The sequence below is a fragment of the Salmo salar genome, chromosome 09 (assembly GCF_965601325.2).
Source record: "Salmo salar chromosome 09, fSalSal1, whole genome shotgun sequence".
Taxonomy (NCBI): Eukaryota; Metazoa; Chordata; class Actinopteri; order Salmoniformes; family Salmonidae; genus Salmo; species Salmo salar.
This window is the reverse complement of record NC_138299.1, coordinates 71,326,525-71,349,611: the sequence shown is the minus strand read 5'-3', so window position 1 is coordinate 71,349,611 and position 23,087 is coordinate 71,326,525. Positions and strand designations below refer to the sequence as shown.

The 23,087-nt window shown below is 41.9% G+C and overlaps 1 protein-coding gene across 1 annotated transcript; it reads right to left on the bottom strand.

Annotated features, from left to right (window-relative positions):
• Positions 1 to 1,310: 1,310 nt before the first annotated feature.
• On the bottom strand, positions 1,311 to 22,432 carry LOC106611639 (WD40 repeat-containing protein SMU1). The gene is made up of 12 exons (XM_014212052.3): positions 22,282 to 22,432; positions 21,619 to 21,829; positions 21,326 to 21,478; positions 18,054 to 18,164; positions 17,748 to 17,876; positions 17,400 to 17,519; positions 17,144 to 17,260; positions 6,640 to 6,767; positions 6,409 to 6,535; positions 4,850 to 5,017; positions 4,567 to 4,719; positions 1,311 to 2,605 (listed from the first exon to the last, which is right to left on the bottom strand). The coding sequence occupies exons 1-12, from the start codon at positions 22,305 to 22,307 to the stop codon at positions 2,507 to 2,509; spliced, it is 1,542 nt and encodes a 513-aa protein (XP_014067527.1). The 5' UTR covers positions 22,308 to 22,432; the 3' UTR covers positions 1,311 to 2,506.
• Between the last annotated feature and the right edge of the window lie 655 nt (positions 22,433 to 23,087).

Below are 23,087 nucleotides of genomic sequence, written 5' to 3'. Positions count from 1 at the left end.
CCACCCCCAAAAATGAGAAACGGTGTCAAGTGGAAGCTGAGTATTCTGAAGTAGCTTTTTGTCATCAGTTTTCTTTTAACTGTAAAGCAATAATCATCTTATCATAAATGTATCCTATTAATAAAGATGGATACTGGATCTCTTGTCATTCTTGTATGACTAAGGTATTACGAACAGAGCTCTGTCTTGTTAAATGGTACAATTTATAACCTCCGAGCCACAATGTGTTTTGACGCTCTTGGGATGCCACAACCGTAGTCCCACTGCATGATGCCATTTAATGGAAGACCAGTGAACATTGTGCCTTTGCATATTAGGATTTTTTTTGTAGTATGTCTCTCTTCAGTTTGATGTCACATTTATTGGTACAGTTCATGACCATAATAGGAAGTCTTGGATCATGGGATCCAATCATATTTGGCTGGAATAGCACCTCTGGACAAAGAACACTCCTTACCCAATGAGAGAGAATCCCCATCTGGAAGCTTGTATTGCACCTTGTCACTTTCTCTTTTAATTCAGTGTCTATATCAGGCTACATACAGTAACATTTTGCCTTGATTAAATCCATTAGGCCTAATTTGTCACAATCTTCTCCCAGACTCCTGCAGTAACTTCTGTAAGAAGAGGTCAAGGCTTCATCCTGCGTATTCTGCACGACGTGTAACTTGGCATGCAACGGGGACTGGTAAGGGCGTCCGTGCCCTCAGTCCACTGGTCCTACCATAGGAATACGTGGATACAACTGACTGGTGCTGAAGCTCTCGAACATGATTTCGGCTAGCTTTTTTCTGGTGGTCGGACTTTGGCGGGTCACATAAAAGCGCGTCGTGCTCTTCGCTTGGGATACAGTGTTTAGAACGCAGTCTCTCTTTGGCATCCCATTCTGTTACTATGCTATTATCCCACGTCAGCCCGGTGCATATCTTTGGGTTTTCTAAGATTTCACTTCCCACATAGCTGCGTTTGTAATCCAAGGAGCATTGGCGCACCAAACCCACAACACTGGGAATTACACACGAGGGCACATCTGCCCCAGCGAACCCGGCATCGATGACTACACACTAGGTGCACTAACCATTTGGGAAGCAGCCAAGACTTTCTCTCCTACATAAGTAACAATTATTCAATTTGTTAAGAGCTATATGTAATATTTCTGCATTGTCATTCCAGACTGCATCCTTAATACCAGAACCCAGCAAAAATCGGCTTTTTATTTATCTGCATGTCCAGCCCTCATATTTAGCCTATTTACCATTTCCCTTTTAGGACAACCACAGCTTCAAGGAGAAAACAAAACAATGACAAAGTTGCATTCATGAGTTTTATTTACAAAGCAAAAACCTGATAAAAATGAATTTATATGAATGCAGAAAGTGTTTGCTCACGGTGAATTGAATATCCAACTAGTCAGTGACAACTGTGTGGAGTTTGATGTGACTATTATAGACACTGTCCTGGAATTTCCTATAATCTTCTATGAAGAACACCTGACCTTGTGTAGCTTCATAGAGCAAAACATGTTACTTTTAAATAGTTTGTAGCTCAACCATTAAACGCGAATCTAATGGTACAATCCATAAATCTGTAGCTCCAACTGAATGTTTAAAAGGGGTTAGAAGTCCAAATGGCGCCTGTGTCGCGGTGGGACTCATTTCAATGAACATATCTGCAGTAAAAGTGGAATGCTAAACTTTCTATAAATAAAATACTGGGGGCCAACACAAAATTGCTTAAAGATTGTTCAGCCTTCCTATTGGTCAACAAGCCGAACCAGCTCGTCAGGCTGCAGTCATTTAGCAGACGCTCTTATCCAGAGAGGCTTACAGTAGTGAGTGCATACATCTTATACTGTAAATCTGACTGTCAAGGCTCAATAAGAGGGCTACTCAACAAAGAAAATACTTTTACTTTTTTCCTGGTCAAATATATTTTTTTATTGGCCCAGACAAGAAATGGTACATGTCAACCACTGACACGTAATCAATACATAACAGCAATCCATGCGTTTCACATCTAGGAACACACGTCAACACACATGGAAAGGAATACCATCGCATTCGGGGATTCAAAAATCAATAAGGAGACAAATAACAGCCCTTTTTATTTCTTGCTGTGCAGTAAAACAAAGCAATGGCTGACACGAGGCAAAATATTGAACCAGGCATTCTTGGGAAAAAACGCAATTAAAAAATATATTTACATTAATCATTTTTTAAAATATATATAAAAAAAGTTTTAATGCCCATCCCTGCACTCCCAATACCCCAGTGTTTTCCCTAGCTAGATCTTGCCTTAGGCGTGGCGCAGGAGCCCCGAAACAGCAACACGGACTGCCAATTGATGTCAATTGAGGCCAAAGCATTTTGGCCTGAATAACAGAGCTAGATGGGAGACATTACCCGGCCCGCCTAAAGCAATGGTAGGGAAAACACTGCACAGTCCCATGGGCAGAGCAGCTGGCATGCCGATGAAGGGGCTTATGGGGGGTTAAGCAGGGCTATGCTCAGGGTTTCCAGAGCTTGAGTAGGCCGTCCTCGCTGTACGTGGAGATGAGGTTCTGGTGGGGGTGGTGGGCGATGCCAATCACATCCTTCTCATGGACCTAGGGTAGGGGAGACAAGATATCATGATGAGTTTCTAATACAACCTTTAGTCTATAGTCAATCCTGGCTCTTTTACATTAATCTAACTAGGGCGACAGGTAGCCTAGTGGTTAAAGCATTGGGCCAGTAACCGAAAGGTCGCTGGTTCGAATACCCGAGCGAAAAGGAGAAAAATCTGCTGCTGTGCCCTTGAGCAAGGCACTTAACCCTAGTTTGCTTCAGGGGCACCATACTACTATGATTGACCCTGTAAAAACAACACATTTCACTCCACTTATCCGGTGTGACAATATACAGTACCAGTCAAGGGTTTTTCTTTATTTTCTACATTGTAGAATAATAGTGAAGACTTCAAAACTATGAAATAACACATATGGAATCATGTAGTAACCAAAAGTGCTACACAAATCAAAATATATATTAGATTTGAGATTCTTCAAAGTAGCCACCCTGTCAAGGCAGCTTTGCACACTCTTGGCATTCTCTCAATGGAATGAGTAGGTGTGTCCAAACTTTTGACAGGTACTGCATATTTTTTTCCCAAAAGAAATGTTGAATTACATGCATTGTCCCTGACCCTGTCTGACTAAATTACATCAGCACACAAATTATTTCAAGTAAATAGGCAACTCTTATTTTTATAATTTGGGAAATTACAGTTTTAACTAGGCTTGAGGTAAATGTTAACGATTGCAATGCAATTTCCCCCACCTGCAAAATCAAAATGTGTTAATCTGTACAGTTTTTGGGTGTCTGGATATATAGCAGTAATATTCTCTCCGGAGCATAAAAAACTACCCTAGGCCTATTTCCTGTGGGATCATGGCGCTTGTTCTCTCTTTAAAAAACAATGTTTTGATAGGCCTACCATGAAGCCATGTTATCTATAATATTAAAAACTGTAGACCTGTAGGTTAGGACTGGTCGGTCCTGCATGTCCGATGTGCATCCAAACTGGGAATGTAATTTCCACCTCTCCCGTGTGGGCGGACTAATCTACCAGCTCACGTTTGTTGCCCATGTTGAGGCCTAGTGCTCGTTTCACTCATTATGCGCCTTGTTTTATTTGAAAGGGTTAGTTTATGAGTTGGGGAAAACAGGGATCTGCCGCTGAAGATTTTACACACAGGGATTTAGGGTGCTATAAGCACAGCAGCCAACCATGGATTGCTGTATGTTGCATATTAAGGGTGCGTTCGTGAATTCACTCTGGCTATCTACTCCGATTTCAGATAACTCTAGTCTTAGGGTACCAGAGCGTAGAATAACTTAAGAACACACAACACCCATTGAATATGGCCGGTGTCACTAAACGTTGGGGAAAAAAAGCGTCATTAAATTGCCAGCAGTACATTTAGTCAACAACGCTCTGGATAACATGAAAACAGCCAACCCAGCTCTGCTAGGGAGAGTAAAATGGTCAGAGTGAGGTGTTCTCTCATTTGTGTCTGGAAGTAGCTAGCAAGTTAGGTTGGGTGCTTGACTGCCGTTGTGAGGTCAGAACGCTCGGATCAACCCTACCCCTCGGCCTGAGCGTCCAGTGTGCGCTCTGAACGCTCCGAATTTACAAGAAGTGGACAATCTGACAAATCTCTGAATTTACAAAAACACCCAGATCGCACTCTGGCACTCCAGATTGAATTAATGAACACACCCTAATATAACTATTGTGATGCATAATTGCCATGGTAATTTAGAATTACCCATCAATGAGCATTATAGGCAATGTAGTCATTCTACAGATACATTGGCCTACAAATGCTTGCATCATTTCCATTGTGAGAGCATGGTAAATAAGCAAACAATACAAAACACAGCAGAATATTATGTGGCCAGTAAGAGAGCTACCCGCTTCTTCTGAGCCTGAAATGAAGACAAATCGGTGCAATATTGTAGGAGGAGATCCTCCCGCAGTTAAGGCATACCGTATTAAAATATAGATGATTTGGAATTAACATACTGTCAGGGTTCTCTCCAGCTTGCCAGTGACCGTGCTGAAGCAGTAGAGCACAAAGTCCTCTCCTACACAGTAGATCCACTCGCCACGTGGAGACAGCGTGCAGCAGACAAAGTCTCCTCCCTCCCTCTTACCAGAGCTAAAACTCCTCACAATCTGGAGGACAGAGGGAACAAGGTCATACATGTCATGTCTATCATTTTCAAATATTCAAAATGAATACTTCATACTCATTCAGTTATAAGTGGGTTTATGACGACCGTAAGGGGTCAAGTTGAGTCCTGACCTGGCCCTGCATGTTCATGATGACTACGGTGTTGGAGCGGTTGCACACCACAAAGTGCTCTGGGTTCTTGGGCAGCAGGATGACGTTGTTGACTGTGATGTCGGTGCCGGCCGAGGTGCCAAGGGACTTGAAGGTGTTGGTGCATTCTGTGGTTTTCATGTTCCACACCTGACAGAGATTCACAGACAAAAGTTAACAATCAAAAGCCGAGAACATTTATTATGCTATAAATGCAGGTATACTGGTCATACTATGAACTAGACAATCTGGTATAGGGTGGAGACAAGTCAATATACACATGCATGCACACACACACACAGTCGCCATTTCAGCCACACCCGTTGCTGACAGGTGTATAAAAATCGAGCACACAGCCATGCTATCTCCATAGACAAACATTAGCAGTAGATTGAAAGTCTCTGAGCTCTTCAGTAAGGCCAAAATGACACAGTCATAGGATGCCACCTTTCCAACAAGCCAGTTCATCAAATTTCTGCCCCGGTCAACTGTAAGTGCTGTTATTGTGAAGTGGAAACGTCTAGGAGCAACAACGGCTCAGCTGCGAATTGTTAGGCCACAAGTTCACAGAACGGGACCGCAGAGTGCTGAAGCGCGTAAAAATTGTCTGTACTCGGTTGCAACACTCACTACCAAGTTCCAAACTGCCTCTCGAAGCAACGTCAGCACAAGAACTGTTCGTCAGGAGCTTCATGAAATGGGTTTCCATGGATGAGCAGCCGCACACAAGCTTAAGATCACCATGTGCAATGCCAAGTGCCGGCTGGAGTGGTGTAAAGCTCGCCGCCTTTGGACTCTGGAGCAGTGGAAACATGTTCTCTGGAGTGATGAATCACACTTCACCATCTGGCAGTCCGACGAGGAATCCGAGTTTGGCGAATGCCAGGAGAACGCTACCGGCCCGAAAGCATAGTGCCAACTGTAAAGTTTGGTGGAGGAGGAATAATGGTCTGGGGCTGTTCTTCATGGGGTCGGGCTAGGCCCCTTAGTTCCAGTGAATGGAAATCTTAATGCTACAGCTTTCAATGACATTCTAGGCGATTTTGTGCTTCCTACTTTGTAGCAACAGTTTGGGGAAGGCCTTTTCCTGTTTCAGCATGTCAATGCCCCTTTGCACAAAGCAAGATCCATACAGAAATTGTTTGTCGAGATCGGTGTGGAAAAACTTGACTGGCCTGCACAGTGCCCTGACCTCAAACCCATCGAACACCTTTGGGATGATTTGGAACGTCGACTGCGAGCCAGGCCGAATCGCCCAACATCAGTGCCCGACCTCACTAATGCTCGTGGCTGAATGGAAGCAAGTCCCCGCAGCAATGTTCCAACATCTAGTGGAAAGCTTTCCCAGAAGAGTGGAGGCTGTTATAGCGGCAAAAGGGGGACCAACTCCATATTAATACCCATGATTTTGGAATGAGATGTTCGACCAGCATGTAGTGTAGGTGGAGGCAAGTCAAAATATATGATGAAAATACCTTTTTTACTTGTACATTATGGAACTGTTGGCTTCTAGCAGCCTTTTGCAGCGTTGGGGTTCATACCTTTACAGTGCCGTCAGAGGAAGCGCTGATGATATGGTGTCCGTCAGGTGTGAATGTTGCTTCATTAACAAACGAAGAGTGTCCTCGGAACTCTTTCAGCGACTTGCCCGACTTCAGCCCGTGAACCCTGTGGAACGCAGAAACATAACAGTTATGGTTCATTGGTGAGAAAAAGAGAAAGTTAGAAAAGAGAAAGCATGAGAGAAAAATAGTTTCATTTCGGAAGGTTACCTAATGGTCTGGTCGAAGGAGGCGCTGAGCAGCTGGCTGCTGTCCTTGCAGAAACTGAGGCAGGTGACACCTTTACTGTGGGCACGCTCAAAGCGCCGCAAGCACTGGCCACTCTGGATCTTCCATACCTGTCAGAGGAGAGACACGAGGTAGGGAAGATGGTTGAGTGGATACTCACACTCAATGCAAAAGTTTGAACATCAAAAGTTGATGGAAAAGTGACACTCCTATAGACCTTTTTAAGGAGGCGTGGAAGTGAACCCTGGAACCCCCAAAAGAACTTCCAGTGCGTTTGTAAACAGCCGGTCCATCACAGCTGTGAACAGCTAGGCTAGCTAGCTTAGTCTAGTTATTTTCTCAAGGTCAAATTAGCATTTCGACCATAGTATTCATGGGTGGGATGGTCCTTACAATCAGGGACAAATCTATTTTGCAATTTAAAAGACTTCCCAAAGAAGCATCGCTGCGTTGCCTGCATGGATAGTAAAGTTAGCAGCAGGTGTTGGTGCCAGCATGATGTGTAGCACACAGGTAATTGGTTTACGGCATCTATTTTAGCTAATGTTAGCATAGACAGCCACCCCCCAAAAATGTATGACAAACGTTAGCTTGATCTGCTAAAAACAACATTAGCTACCTAGCTAGCTAATAAACCGATTTCCAGAGAACTATGACGATGCAAATCACAATTGCAACAATATCAAATGTAATATCACTTGAGAATAATGAAGCAAGTCCCAGTCTAATTTTGATGTTTCCTAACCTCAGATACAGACCTGTGAAAGCTGTTAACCCAGTCTGCAGATGAAGTTCTGGAGACTGAAGGGTATATGTCCAATGGGTTATATATGATATTGGTTTACTTTTGTAGTCCTACTGCTTGTAGGACTACAAAAATACTTTTAAGTAATATTACATAGATTTAGAACATGCATGGCCAACCTTGCTCCTAGAGCTCTAGCTACTGGGTGTCCAGGTTTCTGTTCCAGCCCAGCCCAGACATACTGCTTATTATTTGTACTAGACACTATTCAATCATCTCTTGTTTTGGAGTAAGATGGGTGTCTAAACCCACTAGTAATTTACATAGGCTTTCTTTGTAGGATATGAAATAAAGTTTTGATTCTTTGAATTAAGCATAGTGCATTGTTTGGACATTGAACATTCCCTATTTTATTTGGTTGTCACTCACTCCAATTTTGTCTGATGATATTGCACAGATTTGCAGCTGATGTCCATGATCATTGGTGTGGGTGTAACAATCCCTGTATGGCTGACCTAGGATGCAACCACTGTCTACAGCAACACTTCATACACCCAAAGCAGCGTTCATTATCCTACCAAAACCATGATCTTGGTTGGGCTAGAATAACAGTACTTCAGGTCTCTGGGTGGGTGACATCACCACACGATGGCTACTAGGGCTTTGTCTCAATTTGTCTTTCCTTGACTACTCAGTCTATTGCAACTGTATTGGAGAAGGTACAAGGTCCCTCCCCCTCTGAATTTCTTCTCCAACGGGCTTTCAGAAAGTGATGAGAAGAATCGAGAAAGGATGAATTGAGAAAGCACCCGTCAGTCCTCCTGCAATTTTGCTACACTCACTCTCCTCCAGTGGTTGGTATGCTAGCTTCAAGTGTCATTTGATTAAGGTTTGCATCCCGGGATGTAACTCTCACATTAAATGGATACTGTGCTGCCCATGTAAAAGTGACCCTCTTCACTGTGGTCAAGGGTATTTGTCTTGCCCCCACTATCCGTGCTCTAACCTTTCGGTTCCATAGCTTACAGTGGATGTGAGATTATTTTTGGAAAGCATGCCTCATGCAGACATATGATAGGATTAGTATCGGCTTCGTGGGCATGTCCAATAAACTTGTTCATGTGGCTTGTCATTTCTATACTGAAACAGGATTAGCAAATCGTCACACATTGACGTTTTGTTGACGTTCTCTCTATTTTATATGATACTATTGGGAATATTTAAAAGCATTCACGTCTGAGAACTTGTGTGGGAATCATTTGCTAATAACTTGAAAATAAAAGGCTGATCATGGCAAGAGCAGTGTCTGGGTTCTTTTTCATTAGACAACGAGGCTAACCATGTTAAAGGACACCAGATTTGACTTCTACAGCTAGTGTACATGCCGTCATGAAATGGATTAGTGCCAACCCTACCCTTGTAATGAAGGTAGGCCTTCAGGATGACACGCACAGGAGCGAGACGATATTAGCACATATCACCATCATGAAGGTGTTCAGAAAGGTTCATTTGACTTAATTACAAAATATATTTGTTTGCTTCATGTTATGTATGATCCTGGTGTAATCATATGCAGTTCAACATTATAACCACAAGGTGTCAGCTCTAGCATTTGTATACTGAACAAAAATCTAAAACGCAACATGTAAAGTGTTGGTCCCATGTTTCATGAGCTAAAATAAAATACACTAGAAATGTACCATATGCACAAATTTGTTTATATCCCTGTTAGTGAGCATTTCTCCTTTGCCAAGATAATCCATCCACCTGTCAGGTGTGGCATATCAAGAAGCTGATTAAACAGCATGATCATTACACACCTTGTGCTGGGGACAATAAAAGGCCACTAAAATGTGCAGTTGTCACAAAACAATGCCATAGATACCTCAAGTTGAGGGAGTGTGCAATTCGCATGCTGAACGCAGGAATGTCCACCAGAGCTGTTGCCAGAGAATTTAATGTTAATTTCTCTACCATAAGCTGCCTCCAACATTGTTTTAGAGAATTTGGCAGCACGTCTAACCTGCCTCAACCGCAGACCACGTGTAACCACGCCAGCCCAGGACCATCCAGCTTCACCTACGGGTTCGTCTGAGACCAGCCACCCGGACAGCTGATGAAACGGTAGGTTTGCACAGCCAAAGAAATCAGGGAAGCACATCTGCGTGCTCGACGTCCTCACCACGGTCTTGACCTGACTGCAGTTTGGCGTCGTACCCGACTTCAGTGGGCAAATGCTCCCCTTCCGATAGCCACTGGAGAAGTATGCACTTCAAGGATGAATCCCGGGTTCAACTGTACCGGGCAGATAGCATCATGTGGGCGAGCGGTTTGCTGATGTCAACATTGTGAACACTGCCCCATGGTGGAGGTGGGGTTATGGCAGGGCTCGACATTAAAGCTTGTCCGCTTACCCAGGGTAAATAGATTATACATTAAATTGTCCCCACAAAAAATCTCCCCAAAATCACAATATCAAACAATTAGGCTACTCCAATCAGAATTGTATGTGATGTGTTACGCACTTACCTCCCAATCTCTGCAGAGTGCATTGGAGTATAATTTTTGCAGGCCTGTATTGACAGGCGCAAACTGTCTTTATATCACACGGTCGAGAGATGCGTTTAAAAAAATAATAATAATATCAAAGTGAGCCTAACTGTGTGTGCACAAATGTTGATATTCATTGCTAGTTAATTAGTTTTCCCAGTTATAGCTCACTTTTGGTGAGCAATGAAAATCCTGGAAAAGTCATTGTGTGCATCACCTGCATGTTTGCCAGTGAGCAGTTGCCAGAAGAGAGAGCGAGACACATTGCGCAGCAGGTAAAATAATGATATACTCTACAACTTGATAACCATCCAAACTACACAATATGTATTGAGTTGGCTAACTCGCTAGTCAACTATTTAGCATGTATTCATTTAATTGTCATGTCTGACGTACTAAAATAACTTTCCACCGGCACTCGTGTAGGCTATAACCGCAAATGTCCAACCCGCTGTTGATACTGGTGTGCAGTTGAAACCAATGCTCCATACCACGGTTCTGAAACAGTCTCTCAAGCACTCAATTGTCCAGGATTCTCTTCAATTCAACACTGGCAATGTAATAATAACATTTAAGGCCACAACGGCAAGAGATATAATACATGGTATCAGAGACCAGCAGCCTTCCATTGTCAATACCAGCGATAATAATGAAGATTATTTTGTGAAATGGTTCCTGGCATCATATAACACAATTTACAGTCACCTTTATGGCCCATGGTGTTACGGACCATAAATGACTTGAGCTTTCGGACAAGTAAAAAAATCTTTCCTACTTGTCGCGAAGGACAAGTGGCTAAAAAACTGAATGCCAAGCCTTGGGTTATGGTATGGGCAGGCATAAGTTACGGACAATGAACACAATTGCATTTTATGCACAAATACCATGATGAGATCCTGAGGGCCAATGTCGTGCCATTCATCCGCAGCCATCACCTCATGTTTCAGCATGATAACGCACGGCCATGTCGCAAGGATCGGTACACAATTTATGGAAGCTGAAAATGTCCCAGTTCTTCCATGGCTCGCATACTTAGACATATCACCCATTGAGCACGTTTGGGAGGATCAACATGTACGACAGTGTTCCGGTTCTCGCCAATATCCAGAAACTTTGCACAGCCATTGAAGAGTGGGACATTTCCACAGGCCACATCCTGATCAACTCTATGCAAAGGAGACGTGCTGCACTGCATGAGGCAAATGATGGTCACGCCAGCTACTGACTGGTTTTCTGATCCACGCCCATACTTTTTTTTAAAGGTAACAGTGACCAACAGATGCACATCTGTATTCCCAGTCATGTGAAATCCATAGATTACAGCCTAATGAATTTATTTCAAATGACTGATTTCCTTATATGAACTGTAACTCAGTAAAATCTTTCAGATTGTTGCATGTTGAGTTTATATTTTTTGTCCAGTGTATTATAGTCTAGCTTTACTACATGTAAACAAACCACTAGCTAGGTCTCGTAACATGAGGTCGACAATGCATGCCTAGCACAAGCTAGCGGTTCATTAAAACTACAGTAGCTATGTTAATTGAAACTAAGTGGGCAATACACCTGGGTAAAATACAGTTGCGTTTCAGGAAGCACACGAAAAGCTTGGAGAGACAGATTAGTGAGGGGGGTTGATAGTTACTGCTGCTAGCTGACTTTAGATGTAAACAATGTGGCCGTCAAACATTGGACTCGTATGCTAGCTACATTTAGTTTAGCTATATTGCTGGCTGTCGTGAGAGAAATTCATCCATCTAGCTGGCTAACAAGGGAGGCTTATCTTTACCGTCGCATCACGTTAGCTCTGTGGTTATTTGCTGTGCTAGCCAAACACAGCTAACACCACTAGAGCAAATGGATAATAAAACAGGAAATACAATTGTCCTATTTTGTTTAGTGGATCTGGTAGCAACAAGTGAGTGTTCTCATTCGTTCTGATTTTTTTGGTTGGATCAAGAAATACAAACTTGTAATTTTTGTGCCAGCTAGCCAACAAACTAGTTAGCTAGCCATTATGGCGCGCTGCATCACCGGATGTTTACTGGCGTGCCTGTTGGTTGCGCATGGATATACACTGAGTGTATAAAACATTAAGAACACCTTCCTAATATTGAGCACCCCCTACAACTTTGCCCGAAGAAAAAACTCAATTCGCCAGGGAATGGACTCTACAAGGTGTTGAAAGCATTCCACAGGGATGCTGGCCCAAGTTGACTTCAATGCGTGGACCATTCTTGACACAGGAAACTGTTGAGCATGTAAAACCCAGCAGCGTTCCAGTTCTTGAGACAAACCGGTGTACCTGGAAACCCATTCCACACCCCGTTTAAAAAGGCACTTAAATATTTTGTCTTGCCCATTCACCCTCAATAGCACACATATAGGACCAATCAATAGTTGACACACCTACTCATTCCAGGGTTTTTCTTTATTTTTTACTTTTTTCTACATTGTAGAATAATAGTGAAGACAAACTATGAAAACACATTTGGAAACATGTAACCAAAAAAAAGTGTTAAGGGCTAGGGGGCAGGATTTTCACGGCCGGATATAAAACGTACCCAATTTAAACAGGTTACTACTCTGTCCCAGAAACTAGAATATGCATATTATTAGTAGATTTGGATAGAAAACACTGAAGTTTCTAAAACTGTTTGAATGGTGTCTGAGTATAACAGAACTCATATTGCAGGCAAAAACCTGAGAAAAATCCAAGCAGGAAGTGGGAAGTCTGGTGCTTGTAGTCCTTTCAAGTGATTGCCTTGACTGTATACAGCGACTTAGGGTTCATTTTGCACTTCCTAAAGCTTCCACTAGATGTCAGCAGTCTTTAGAACGGTGTTTGAAGATTCTATGGTGAATTTGAAGGGAATACCAGCTGTGGTAAACTGGTGTCCCATTATAAGGTATGGGCTCAAGTTACGCGCAATGACTTGGGAGCGAGCTGAGTTCATATTCACTCCTAAAGAGAACGGATAGGTCCGGTTGGAATTTTATTCAAGGTATATGATAAAAACAACCTAAAGATTGATTCTATACATCGTTTGACATGTTTCTACAAACTGTAGTATAACTTTTTTGACTTTTCGTCTGGACTAAGTAAGCACGTGCGTAGTGGATTTGGATCGTAAACCTAACGCGCAAACAAAATGGATCATTTGGAAATAAATATGAACCTTATCGAACATTTATTGTGGAACTGGGATTCCTGGGAGTGCCTTCTGATGAAGATAATCAAAGGTAAATGAATATTTCTAATGTAATTTCTTAGTTTTAATGACTCCAAGATGGCGGGTTTCTGTTTGCTAATTGTTAGTGTCATCTGGGCTGTACTCAGATTATTGCAAATTGTGCTTTCGCCGTGAACCTTTTTTGAAATCGGACAAAGCGATTACATTTAGGAGAAGTGTATCTATAATTCTGTGCATAACACTTCTATATTGATCAATGTTTACGATGAGAATTTACGTACTGTGTGCTCATTGTGCTGATTCACCGGTAGGATTGGAGGGAAAATATTTCTCAACATTACGCGCCAATGTAAACTGCTGTTTTTGGATATAAATGAACATTATCGAGCAAAACATACATGTATTGTGTAACATAATGTCCTAGGAGTGTCATCTGATGAAGATCGTCAAAGGTTAGTGCTTCATTTAGCTATGTTTTGGGTTTTTGTGATGCATCTAGTTGCTTGGAAAATGGCTGTGTGGTGTTTCTTGTGAAGTTTATGTCCTAACATAATCTAATTTTATGCTTTCGCCGTAAAGCCTTTTTGAAATCGGACAATGTGGTTAGATTAACGAGAAGTTTATCTTTAAAATGGTGTAAAATAGTTGATTGTTTGAGAAAATTGAATTGAGATTTTAGCCATTTTAAATTTGGCGCTCTGATTTTCCACTGGCTGTTGTCAAACTCAATCCCGTTAACGGGATGAGAACGCGAAGGGGTCCCATAGAGGTTAAACATAAAATATATCTGAGATTCTTCAAAGTAGCCACTCTTTGCCTTGATGACAGCTTTGCACACTCTTGGCATTCTCTCAACCAGCTTCACCTGGAATGCTTTTCCGACAGTCTTGGAGTTCCCACTCCAACATATTTTGATTTGTTTAACACTTTTTTGGTTACTACATGATTTCATGTGTTATTTCATAGTTTTGATGTCTTCCCTATTACAATGTAGAAAATAGTAAAAAAATTAAGAAAAACCCTTGAATGAGTAGGTGTGTCTAATATTTTGACTGGTTCTGTACATAATCCATGTCCCAAGGCTCAAAAATACTTCTTTAATCTGTCTCCTCCCCTTCATCTACACTGTTTGAAGTGGATTTCACAAGTGACATCAATAAGGGATCATAGCTGGATTCACCTGGTCAGTCTATGTCAAGGAAAGGGCAGATGTTCTTAATGTTTTATTCAGTCAGTGTAGACCGTGTTATTGTTTTGAAAGTTGAAAGGCTCTTTAGTCTCAGTACATTAGTACTGAGCGATTAGTGCTTTTTGAGGTCAGTTCGGTTTCAGTTCGATTATTTAGAAAATAAACACGGTTTTCGAATTTCTATCGTTATATATGCACAATGCATTATGTTAGTTGAATGCTGTAACACAGAAAAAATATATTAATGAAAGTCCCATGATGGTAGGGATTGCCCATTACAGCTGATCACTTATTAATCATCATTTATTCACATTACTTTAATAAAATGTTTCATTTGATTACTTTATTATTTAATTAAAAGTCATCTCATCTCTTTAGAGATGCTGCCTATGCTGTCTGACAAAATCACTATTTTAGTAGTTCTTCAAGGTAGGGATGCACAATATAATCGGAGAACATATCGGAATCGGATGATATTAGTTAAAAATGCCAACATCTGTATCGTCCCGATGTCTAGTTTGACGCCGATGTTAAAAAATGATGTCAAAGCTACCGTGCATACCTATAAAACATAGTTACAGGGCGTAATCGCGCAACGTAAAATTTTGGGCTACATGTGCAACTGAGCATTCCTAACCTAGCCCACAATGTCTGCTGTGTGGATCGAGCAATCAACAAGTCGAGCAGTCATTTGAAAGGGTAAGAACATTTCAGCGAGACAACTCAAAAGGCGAAATCCATTAAAGCCAAGATAATGGAATTCATTGCCCTTGACAATCAACCGTTCTCTGTCGTGGGCGATGTTGGCTTTCGCCGACTGGTCGAGCACTGGTGCACACTACCAAGTGAGCTATTTTTCAGATGTTGCCCTACCGGAGTTACACAGTAATAGTGTCACTGCTATTAGCTTCACGACATAGATACTATGGAACGCCGTTTGGGTCTTTGCGTGTCAAAAAAAATATACAGTAGCACTGCCAAAGCTGTACAAAAAGTCTGCAAACACCAGCCACGAACGATTTGTTTATAATACCGCATTAGTAATAAACCATAATTTGTTCGACCGCAACTTCTGAGGTAGCTAACTTTACCTTGGTACCTAGCTAGCACCAATACAACCAGCCTGAAAACAATGACCAGTATAAACTACAATCATTTTCATTATTCTTAACAATGATTAAGGAATCCTTGTGAGTAAGTATTAGCTAGGTTGCCACTTGTTGTTCGCCTATTGAAATTGTACTTCAGTTCATGAAAATAAATAGCTAGCCAGCTACTTAACCCTGTAGCACAAAGCTAACGTTATAAGCAGCCAGCTAGCTTCATCTGGCTAATGAGGCACCGTACCGGGTTGTGAAGCTAGCCACAATAAGGATTAGGCACAATAGTGGAATTTGCGGTTTGCCTTCAAAATAAAAGCGTATCATTGACAGTGATGCAAATTAATATAAATAGTAGAATTATGCCATACTTTTATTTTGAAGGCTAACCGCAAAGTCCACTATTGTGGCTAGCTTCACAAAAATGGGTCCGACTACCATTAATCAATTAAGAACCGTCTTATAAATTAGGGTTATTTTAGATGACACCTAGGTATATAGTTAGCTAGCTAACTATAGCTACTGAAACAGATGGTCGTTTTGCTATTTTGTTAAGGAAGAACTACATAGTTTGCATCCATGAGCTAGCTAGCTTTTTTTATGACCAGCACTGTAGGTGCGCGAGACAACTTTACCAGCATCATAGCATACGTATCTATGTGACATAATAAATACGAGTGGTAGTGTAATCAATGTGTAATAACTACGTAAAAAAAGTGTATTAACGCGTTAAATTATTATTTGACATGCAGTCACATTCAGGTCCTGATTGGTCAAATAGTGTTATTTGACGTGTATCTTTTTTGACACGCAAAGACCCAAACGGCGTTCCATAGAAATCCTGGTCGAGAATGAAACGACTGAACAAATGAACAGCACAGCAAGTAACTGAAAGAAATAGGTTTTAATTAGGTTTTGCTGGTAATGGGGACATACGTAAATGCCAACAAAATAACTTTTGGTCAGTGGTGTGTGTGTGTAACCTTTATTTAACTAGACAATTCAGTTAAGAACAAATTCTTATTTACAATGACGGCCCGGACGACTGGGCCAATTATTTACAATGACGGCCCGGACGACTGGGCCACCACCCTATGGGACTCCCAATTCCGTCCAGATGTGATACAGCCTGGATTCGAACCAGGGACTGTAGTGACGCCTCTTGCACCGAGATGCAGTGCCTTAGACCGCTGCGTCCACGTGTGTGTGTTAACTATTTAACTGTCCTAAAACGGCCGCAAAAATGTAAAATATTGGTTATCGGTATGTTTTATTTTGGCAAGGAATGTCATATCGCATCACTACTAAGTCAATAAGCAATACTTTTATAACTGCTGAATACCAACCATCAACGACTTAGATCATACATTTTCAGTCTTCGTGTCTGCTCTTCGCAGTCCGGACAAGTTTAAGTAGGGGCGCAGTCGATTATAGTTATTGTAGTCGATTATAGTTATTGTAGTTAATTACCACATTTCCAGCGCTAAACTATGTAGAATATTGGTCTGTTGGAAACGACAACTCCCTACTACATTGCACACTTCAGGAGTGATCTGATTTAGCGCTACAGAAACCGCACATCGAACTCACAGAAAAAACCTGAACTAAATGGAATTCAAATAATTGAACTGACGTCGGGTCAATTAGATGTTTAAAAATGGAAAAATAACCAAGACTTCAGTTAATCTTTTAGCACTATAGTACATACCTTTATTTTGCCGTCCTGGGCCCCTGTGGCCAGCATCTCTGTGTCTCTGCTAAAGCACATACATAGCACTGCATCGTCCATCATCATGAAGTTATCCTGTGCCTGGTACTTCAGATCCTATCACACAAACATTTGATTAGGTCATTTTACAAAATGCTAGCAAGGGTATTTTCAAAACTCCATGAATTGAAATACAGTGATATTTCCCAAATTGCCACAAATCCGAGTATCATTTGGTGTTGAATCACACACGTACCTTTCTGATTTTGCCCGTGGTGAAGTTCCAGACCTCGATGAAACCATCAACTGATCCTGTGACCAAGTACTGACCATCAGGAGAGAAGCGGGAACACTCCACGTGGGACTTCTGCCCAAACTAGTAAGAATAACACTGCATTATTATAACACCCAACCAGCACTCCTTGTTCTTGTTGTCACGCATTAAGTGTTTTTATGCATCATGATTAAATTATGCTTTGCATAACCAAACCAGTACCATTGAGATACAGGAATCTCTGTTGTAAGAAAGACATGGCCAAGAAGCAGCATCAAAACCATCCTCACTAATAAAATACTGACAGTACCACATCTGAGCATACAGTACCTTTATGTGTCTGGTGAGCTGTGTGGGGAAGCGCTCCTCCTCCACGTCCTTCACGGCTGCCTTGCCCCTGAACAGGTCAATGGTCATACCCGGGGGCAGGAGACCCTGGTGCTGCTGCCATTTTAGGGACTGAGTGAGATGGTGGTTGAAAGATGGTGGTTAAAATACTAAAATCGGTGGTCTCAAAATGTGAGACATCAAGCTGCTGCAACAGAATATAAGCCTGGTCATAGCTCACACTGTGTGTGCTGAACTAACGTGAAAAGACCCTATGGGTGCCCAGAGGTATAGGAACATGTCACCCACCTGTCCCAGCAGGGCCATGAGACGGGAGGGGGGCACCACGCTGACCTCCCCGGCCAGGGCCTGGGCGATGGCCACGCGCCTCTTTTCCTTACTGCTTCCGTCTGGGTAGGCCTGGGAGGACACAGAGGGAGGAGTGCAAACAGACACTGAGCAATGACAAACAAGACTGCAGGACCTCGTAAGATACCATAAAAAACAGACCCAGGCCCAGTTTCCCGATAGCAACGGAACTTAAGCTTACGAGTGTTTTAACGATGCACCCTTCTTTCAAATGGCCGAAGATGTAACATGTGTTTCCCCCAAAAAAGCACGCAGAGAAAATGTTCGCTAAGGCACCTGTCGATACTGATAGGATTGAAAGAAAGGCAGCGCTGCTCTCAGATCAGCTTTCTCCATTCAAAATCATATTACATTTTATTCCACAATACTGCCGACGGATCAGCTCCTAGAAAGATATCACCCATGGCTGAATTTTTAGGCGGCTTATTCTAATGCTTACCCAATAGGCAAATAATACATTTAAATCAAGATTTGGCACATTGTTGCACACATTGTTACGCATTATTAACTATATTGGGGCAAAAATGACTGAAGTCTGCAATTAGCAAAATATAACTAAATGTAATGAACATGAAAATGATTTCAATATGATTGAAATATATAGGCCTATATAGCCTAAACTGTATTCATCTTTTAATACAGTCATCAGTTTTCATTTAATTAATTTTTATCCATTGCTTGTTTGTAACAATTGCAAAAACATGAACTTTTTATTTGTAGTCGACTTTGTTCTGAATTATCGGCGGTCACAGAGACAGATAAACGTCTTGATTGTGTGTTTAGGGGAGATCTTCTGTATATAAAGTGACATGGAAGGGCAAAAAAGCATTTAACAACGCACTTAGCTGTTCTACGAGTGGTCTGAGGCAGTCTGTAAATAACAATCGTTTCAAGTGCAACTTTAGTAACAATGGTTTTGGGACACAACGATGCTCCTACACAGCGGCGACCCGTCATTCGGGGCAGGTGAGGCAGAGCACCACCTGTTTTGAGCTCCACACTTAGGTAGAAGTGAGTAAGGCAGCTCCAAAATGCAGGTGTTTCAGCCTAGCTCAGTGCTTTCTGTGGTGGGGCTAGCCAGCAGAAAATACAGAGCAGTGCTCCTGATTGGCTCAGTTTTCTGTCGTGATTGACTCAGTTTTCTGTCACTCATGGGACAGTACGTCATCCCCAATTCTAAGGTTAGAGCTCGAAAATGTTAACCCCTTGGGTTCTGCCAGAGTTATATTAGAAGTGTCCATCCAAGAAAGCTCAAGGTCACAGATATAACGGGATTTGATGTCATTCTATCTACAGTAGCTTTGATTGGACTGATCACGTCAACATCTTACTTTCAAAGTCTTAGCTAGCAGTCATCATCAAGTCGACAATCTACTGGCAAATCCTTTTTAATCCGTGTCATATGAAGAGAAATAATGGAGAAATTATTGATAAAACGTATCGATGCTCATCGGCCATAAACATTACACAACAAGTTGGAAATCTCAAATTCAATGGAGTGGCTGTGTTTTTTCCCCCAAGTTCCCACCATAAATCCAGAGAAAGCCAGACTTTGATGACAAAGTTTGCCAACAAAGGACTGCTGCGCCACCTTCACAAGGTGAGTCCAAAAATGTCTTGTATGCCGCTGCATAAATTATGCCATATGCAAGGGAGACAGCTAAGAAAGTAATACTACAGTATACATAAGTGTATCTAAGACACTGCATCTCAGTGCAAGAGGCGTCACTGCAGTACCTGGTTCGAATCCAGGCTGCATCACATCCGGCCGTGATTGGGAGTCCCATAGGGCGGCACACAATTGGCCCAGCATCGTCCGGGTTTGGCCGTCATTGTAAATAACAATTTGTTCTTAACTGACTTGCCTAGTTAAATAAAGGTAAAATAAAAAGTTGTGTAATAAGCTGTTAGTAGCCCATGTGCCTCACCCTAATAATCTGGTCTATTTTCACCAACGCGGTATTGTAAACACATCGTTCGTGGTCCGGTGTGTGCTTGTTTGGCTACCTTTTTTTGTACAGCTTTGACAGTGCTACTGATAGTAGTTGTGGTGCTTGGCTTGCACGTGCAAATTCAGCACACACAACATTCTATAATATAATTGTGTTATTTGACGTGTCAAATTAAAGGCTTATTTAAGGTGTCAAATAGTGTTAAATGACGTGCATCTTTTTTGACACGCAAATACCCAAACGGCGTTTAATGTGCCTCACCCTGATAATTTGGTCTTCATTTCACCTACTGTCTACTGTTGTAACTTGGTGGTGCACATCTAGCCTATAACCTGTTTTAGATAAATGTAATCATTGAATATTGGTTGAGCTTTCACTGTCTGTTTATATGGCCATTTATTTATCATACGTTTCTGACGTGTACAGGGAGTAAACTGTAAGAACGGCCCATGTTCTGAATTCTGTTGCTGTACATTTCAAAAAGTGCTGAACAAATAGTGACTATATACACGTTGTCGCTTGCTCATTAATGTCTTAATCAAAATTACGGATTGCCTCTTATCCGCTTGTCGTCCCCTTATGTCATAGTTTGTACATCTCAATTGTAAGTAGAAACCACATTTGTTTAAGCAAGTCTGCCATATGGGGCGGCAGGTAGCCTAGTGGTTAGAGCGTTGGACTTGTAACTGAAAGGTTGCAAGATCGAATCCCCGAGCTGACAAGGTAAAAATCTGTCACTCTGCCTCTGAACAAGGCAGTTCCTAGGCAGTCATTGAAAATAAGATTTTTTCTTAACTGACTTGCCTAGTTAAGTGAAGGTTAAAAAAATAAATATATATCAGCTATGTTTTTATGTGTTGTGGCTTTGCTGGCATGCATCCCACTTATTGTTTTTTGCCCCACCAAGATTTAGATGCTAAAATTGCCACTGCTCCTACAACGGTTCTAACAATGAACTTAGCCTTAAAATGCTTTTAGGAATCCGGGCTCAGGGTAATTTCTGAGTGACAATGGAAGAAATAGATACAAATGGCCAGGTCAAAACTCTATAGGACATTTCTTTATGCTTTATTTCAGGGGAACACAAGTGAAGTTAAGGTGATTTTTTTTTTTTTTTTTTTTTTTTTTAGTTCAATAAAAGGTTGTCCAAGCATGCAACTGATGCACAGATAACCAGACTCATGACAGAACCTGGAAAACAGTGCAGACGGAGTTATATCTCCACTGTGTAGGGTGTAATGTTGGGAGGTGTCAACTCACCTCTCTGGGGTCAAAGTAGGAGCGAGCCAGCAGGTTCTCCAGGTGAATGTACCTCTCTGGTTGGGTCTGCTTCAGCATGATCATGGGGTCTGTTTGCCTTAGCAAAGACCTGGCTGCACCCAACTCTCTCAACTCAATGAGCTCCAACACCACCTGGGGGGAACAAACAAATATATTAACTCCATCTTACAGAAAACATTGACATATCAGTAGATTACTAGATGGTACATACAGTTCTGGTACATACATATTCTAAACGCAACACACCAACAAGATTCATGGCAACTTCTTACCTGTTCATACAAGTCTATCAAAGTCTTGTCAGGGAGCTTGAGTGACTGGATAGCTTGCAGCACAGTGTCCCAATGGCCACTGTTGATGTCTGCCACGAAACTCTCGATACTGTCCACAGTGTTCAAAGACACGGTGGTCTCTTCCTGAAGGGTGGTCAATGTTCGGTGCAGATTGTTCTCTTTCAGGTACTGCATTATCAGACGAATCACGCTGAAAATCAAGGTAGACTCCATCAAGGTATGTCATGTTTTGATGCAAGACAAACTCGGTCTATCTCGTTCGCTTGCAAACTAGCTAACGTTAGCTAGCTGGGCTGATTAACGATGTAGCTAGCTAGCTAACTAGCCAGCCAGCCAGCCTATCAGAACCACTAAGTTAGCGAGTACATACTATATGGCTGCAAGACTATCATAACATAAGCTAAAAGACCACTAGTGGTTACAAAAACACACAACACTTGCTAATGAAACATAGCTAGGTATCTAGTAGGCTGGTTAGCAAAGTGATGTTAGCTTAGCAAGCTGGGGACGGCTACAAGCTGCTTGCCGGTTGTGGTACTGGTAGGCCTCGACTGAGTTTAGACCTGCCACGTGAACCATAATAAAGAAACAAATCAAACAACCATTTACAGTTGTGCAAATATGAATATCTAGAATACTTACTCTGCTGATTCCACCTCCAAAGACATGATTAAATCACCAAAAAGTAGGTAGTTGTGAGGAGAGAACACAGAGCAAACGCAATGAACGAAGTCGTAGAAGTGGGCGGAGTTTCCACTAGATGTTTTAATGTTTTAATAAAAGACAAAAACGTCCACAAGATGCAACATGCGCACAGCATTCCGGATAGTAGCTAAACGCCCGCTCAAGGTCTTATTCGGGATAAACAGTTTACATGCATGTGCCTTTGATATATCCGCTCACGAGTAGGCTATCCCTGTAACCATGAATAAACATAATTTTCCTAATTTAAATTAATATGGGTTAAATGGAATAGTAACTGAAATATGGACACTGATTGTAGGCCAATAACCTCTCACATGTCGAGTAATATGATATGAACTCCTGCAGGATTATGCATTTCTTGCAGTCAAGTTATCAAATAAAATACAATTTCTTGGTCACATACAGTCATGGCCAAAAGTTTTGAGAATGACACAAATATTAATTTTCACAAAGTCTGCTGCCTCAGTTTGTATGATGGCAATTTGCATATACTCCAGAATGTTATGAAGAGTTATCTGCTGTCTCTGCCTTGCCGGTTCCCCTCTTTCCACTGGGATTCTCTGCCTCTAACCCTTTTACAGGGGCTGAGTCACTGGCTTACTGGTGTTCTTCCATGCCGTCCATGGGAGGGGTGAGTCACTTGAGTGGGTTGAGTCACTGACGTGGTCTTCCTGTCTGGGTTGGCACCCCCCCTTGGGTTGTGCCATGGCGGAGATCGTTGTGGGCTAGACTCGGCCTTGTCT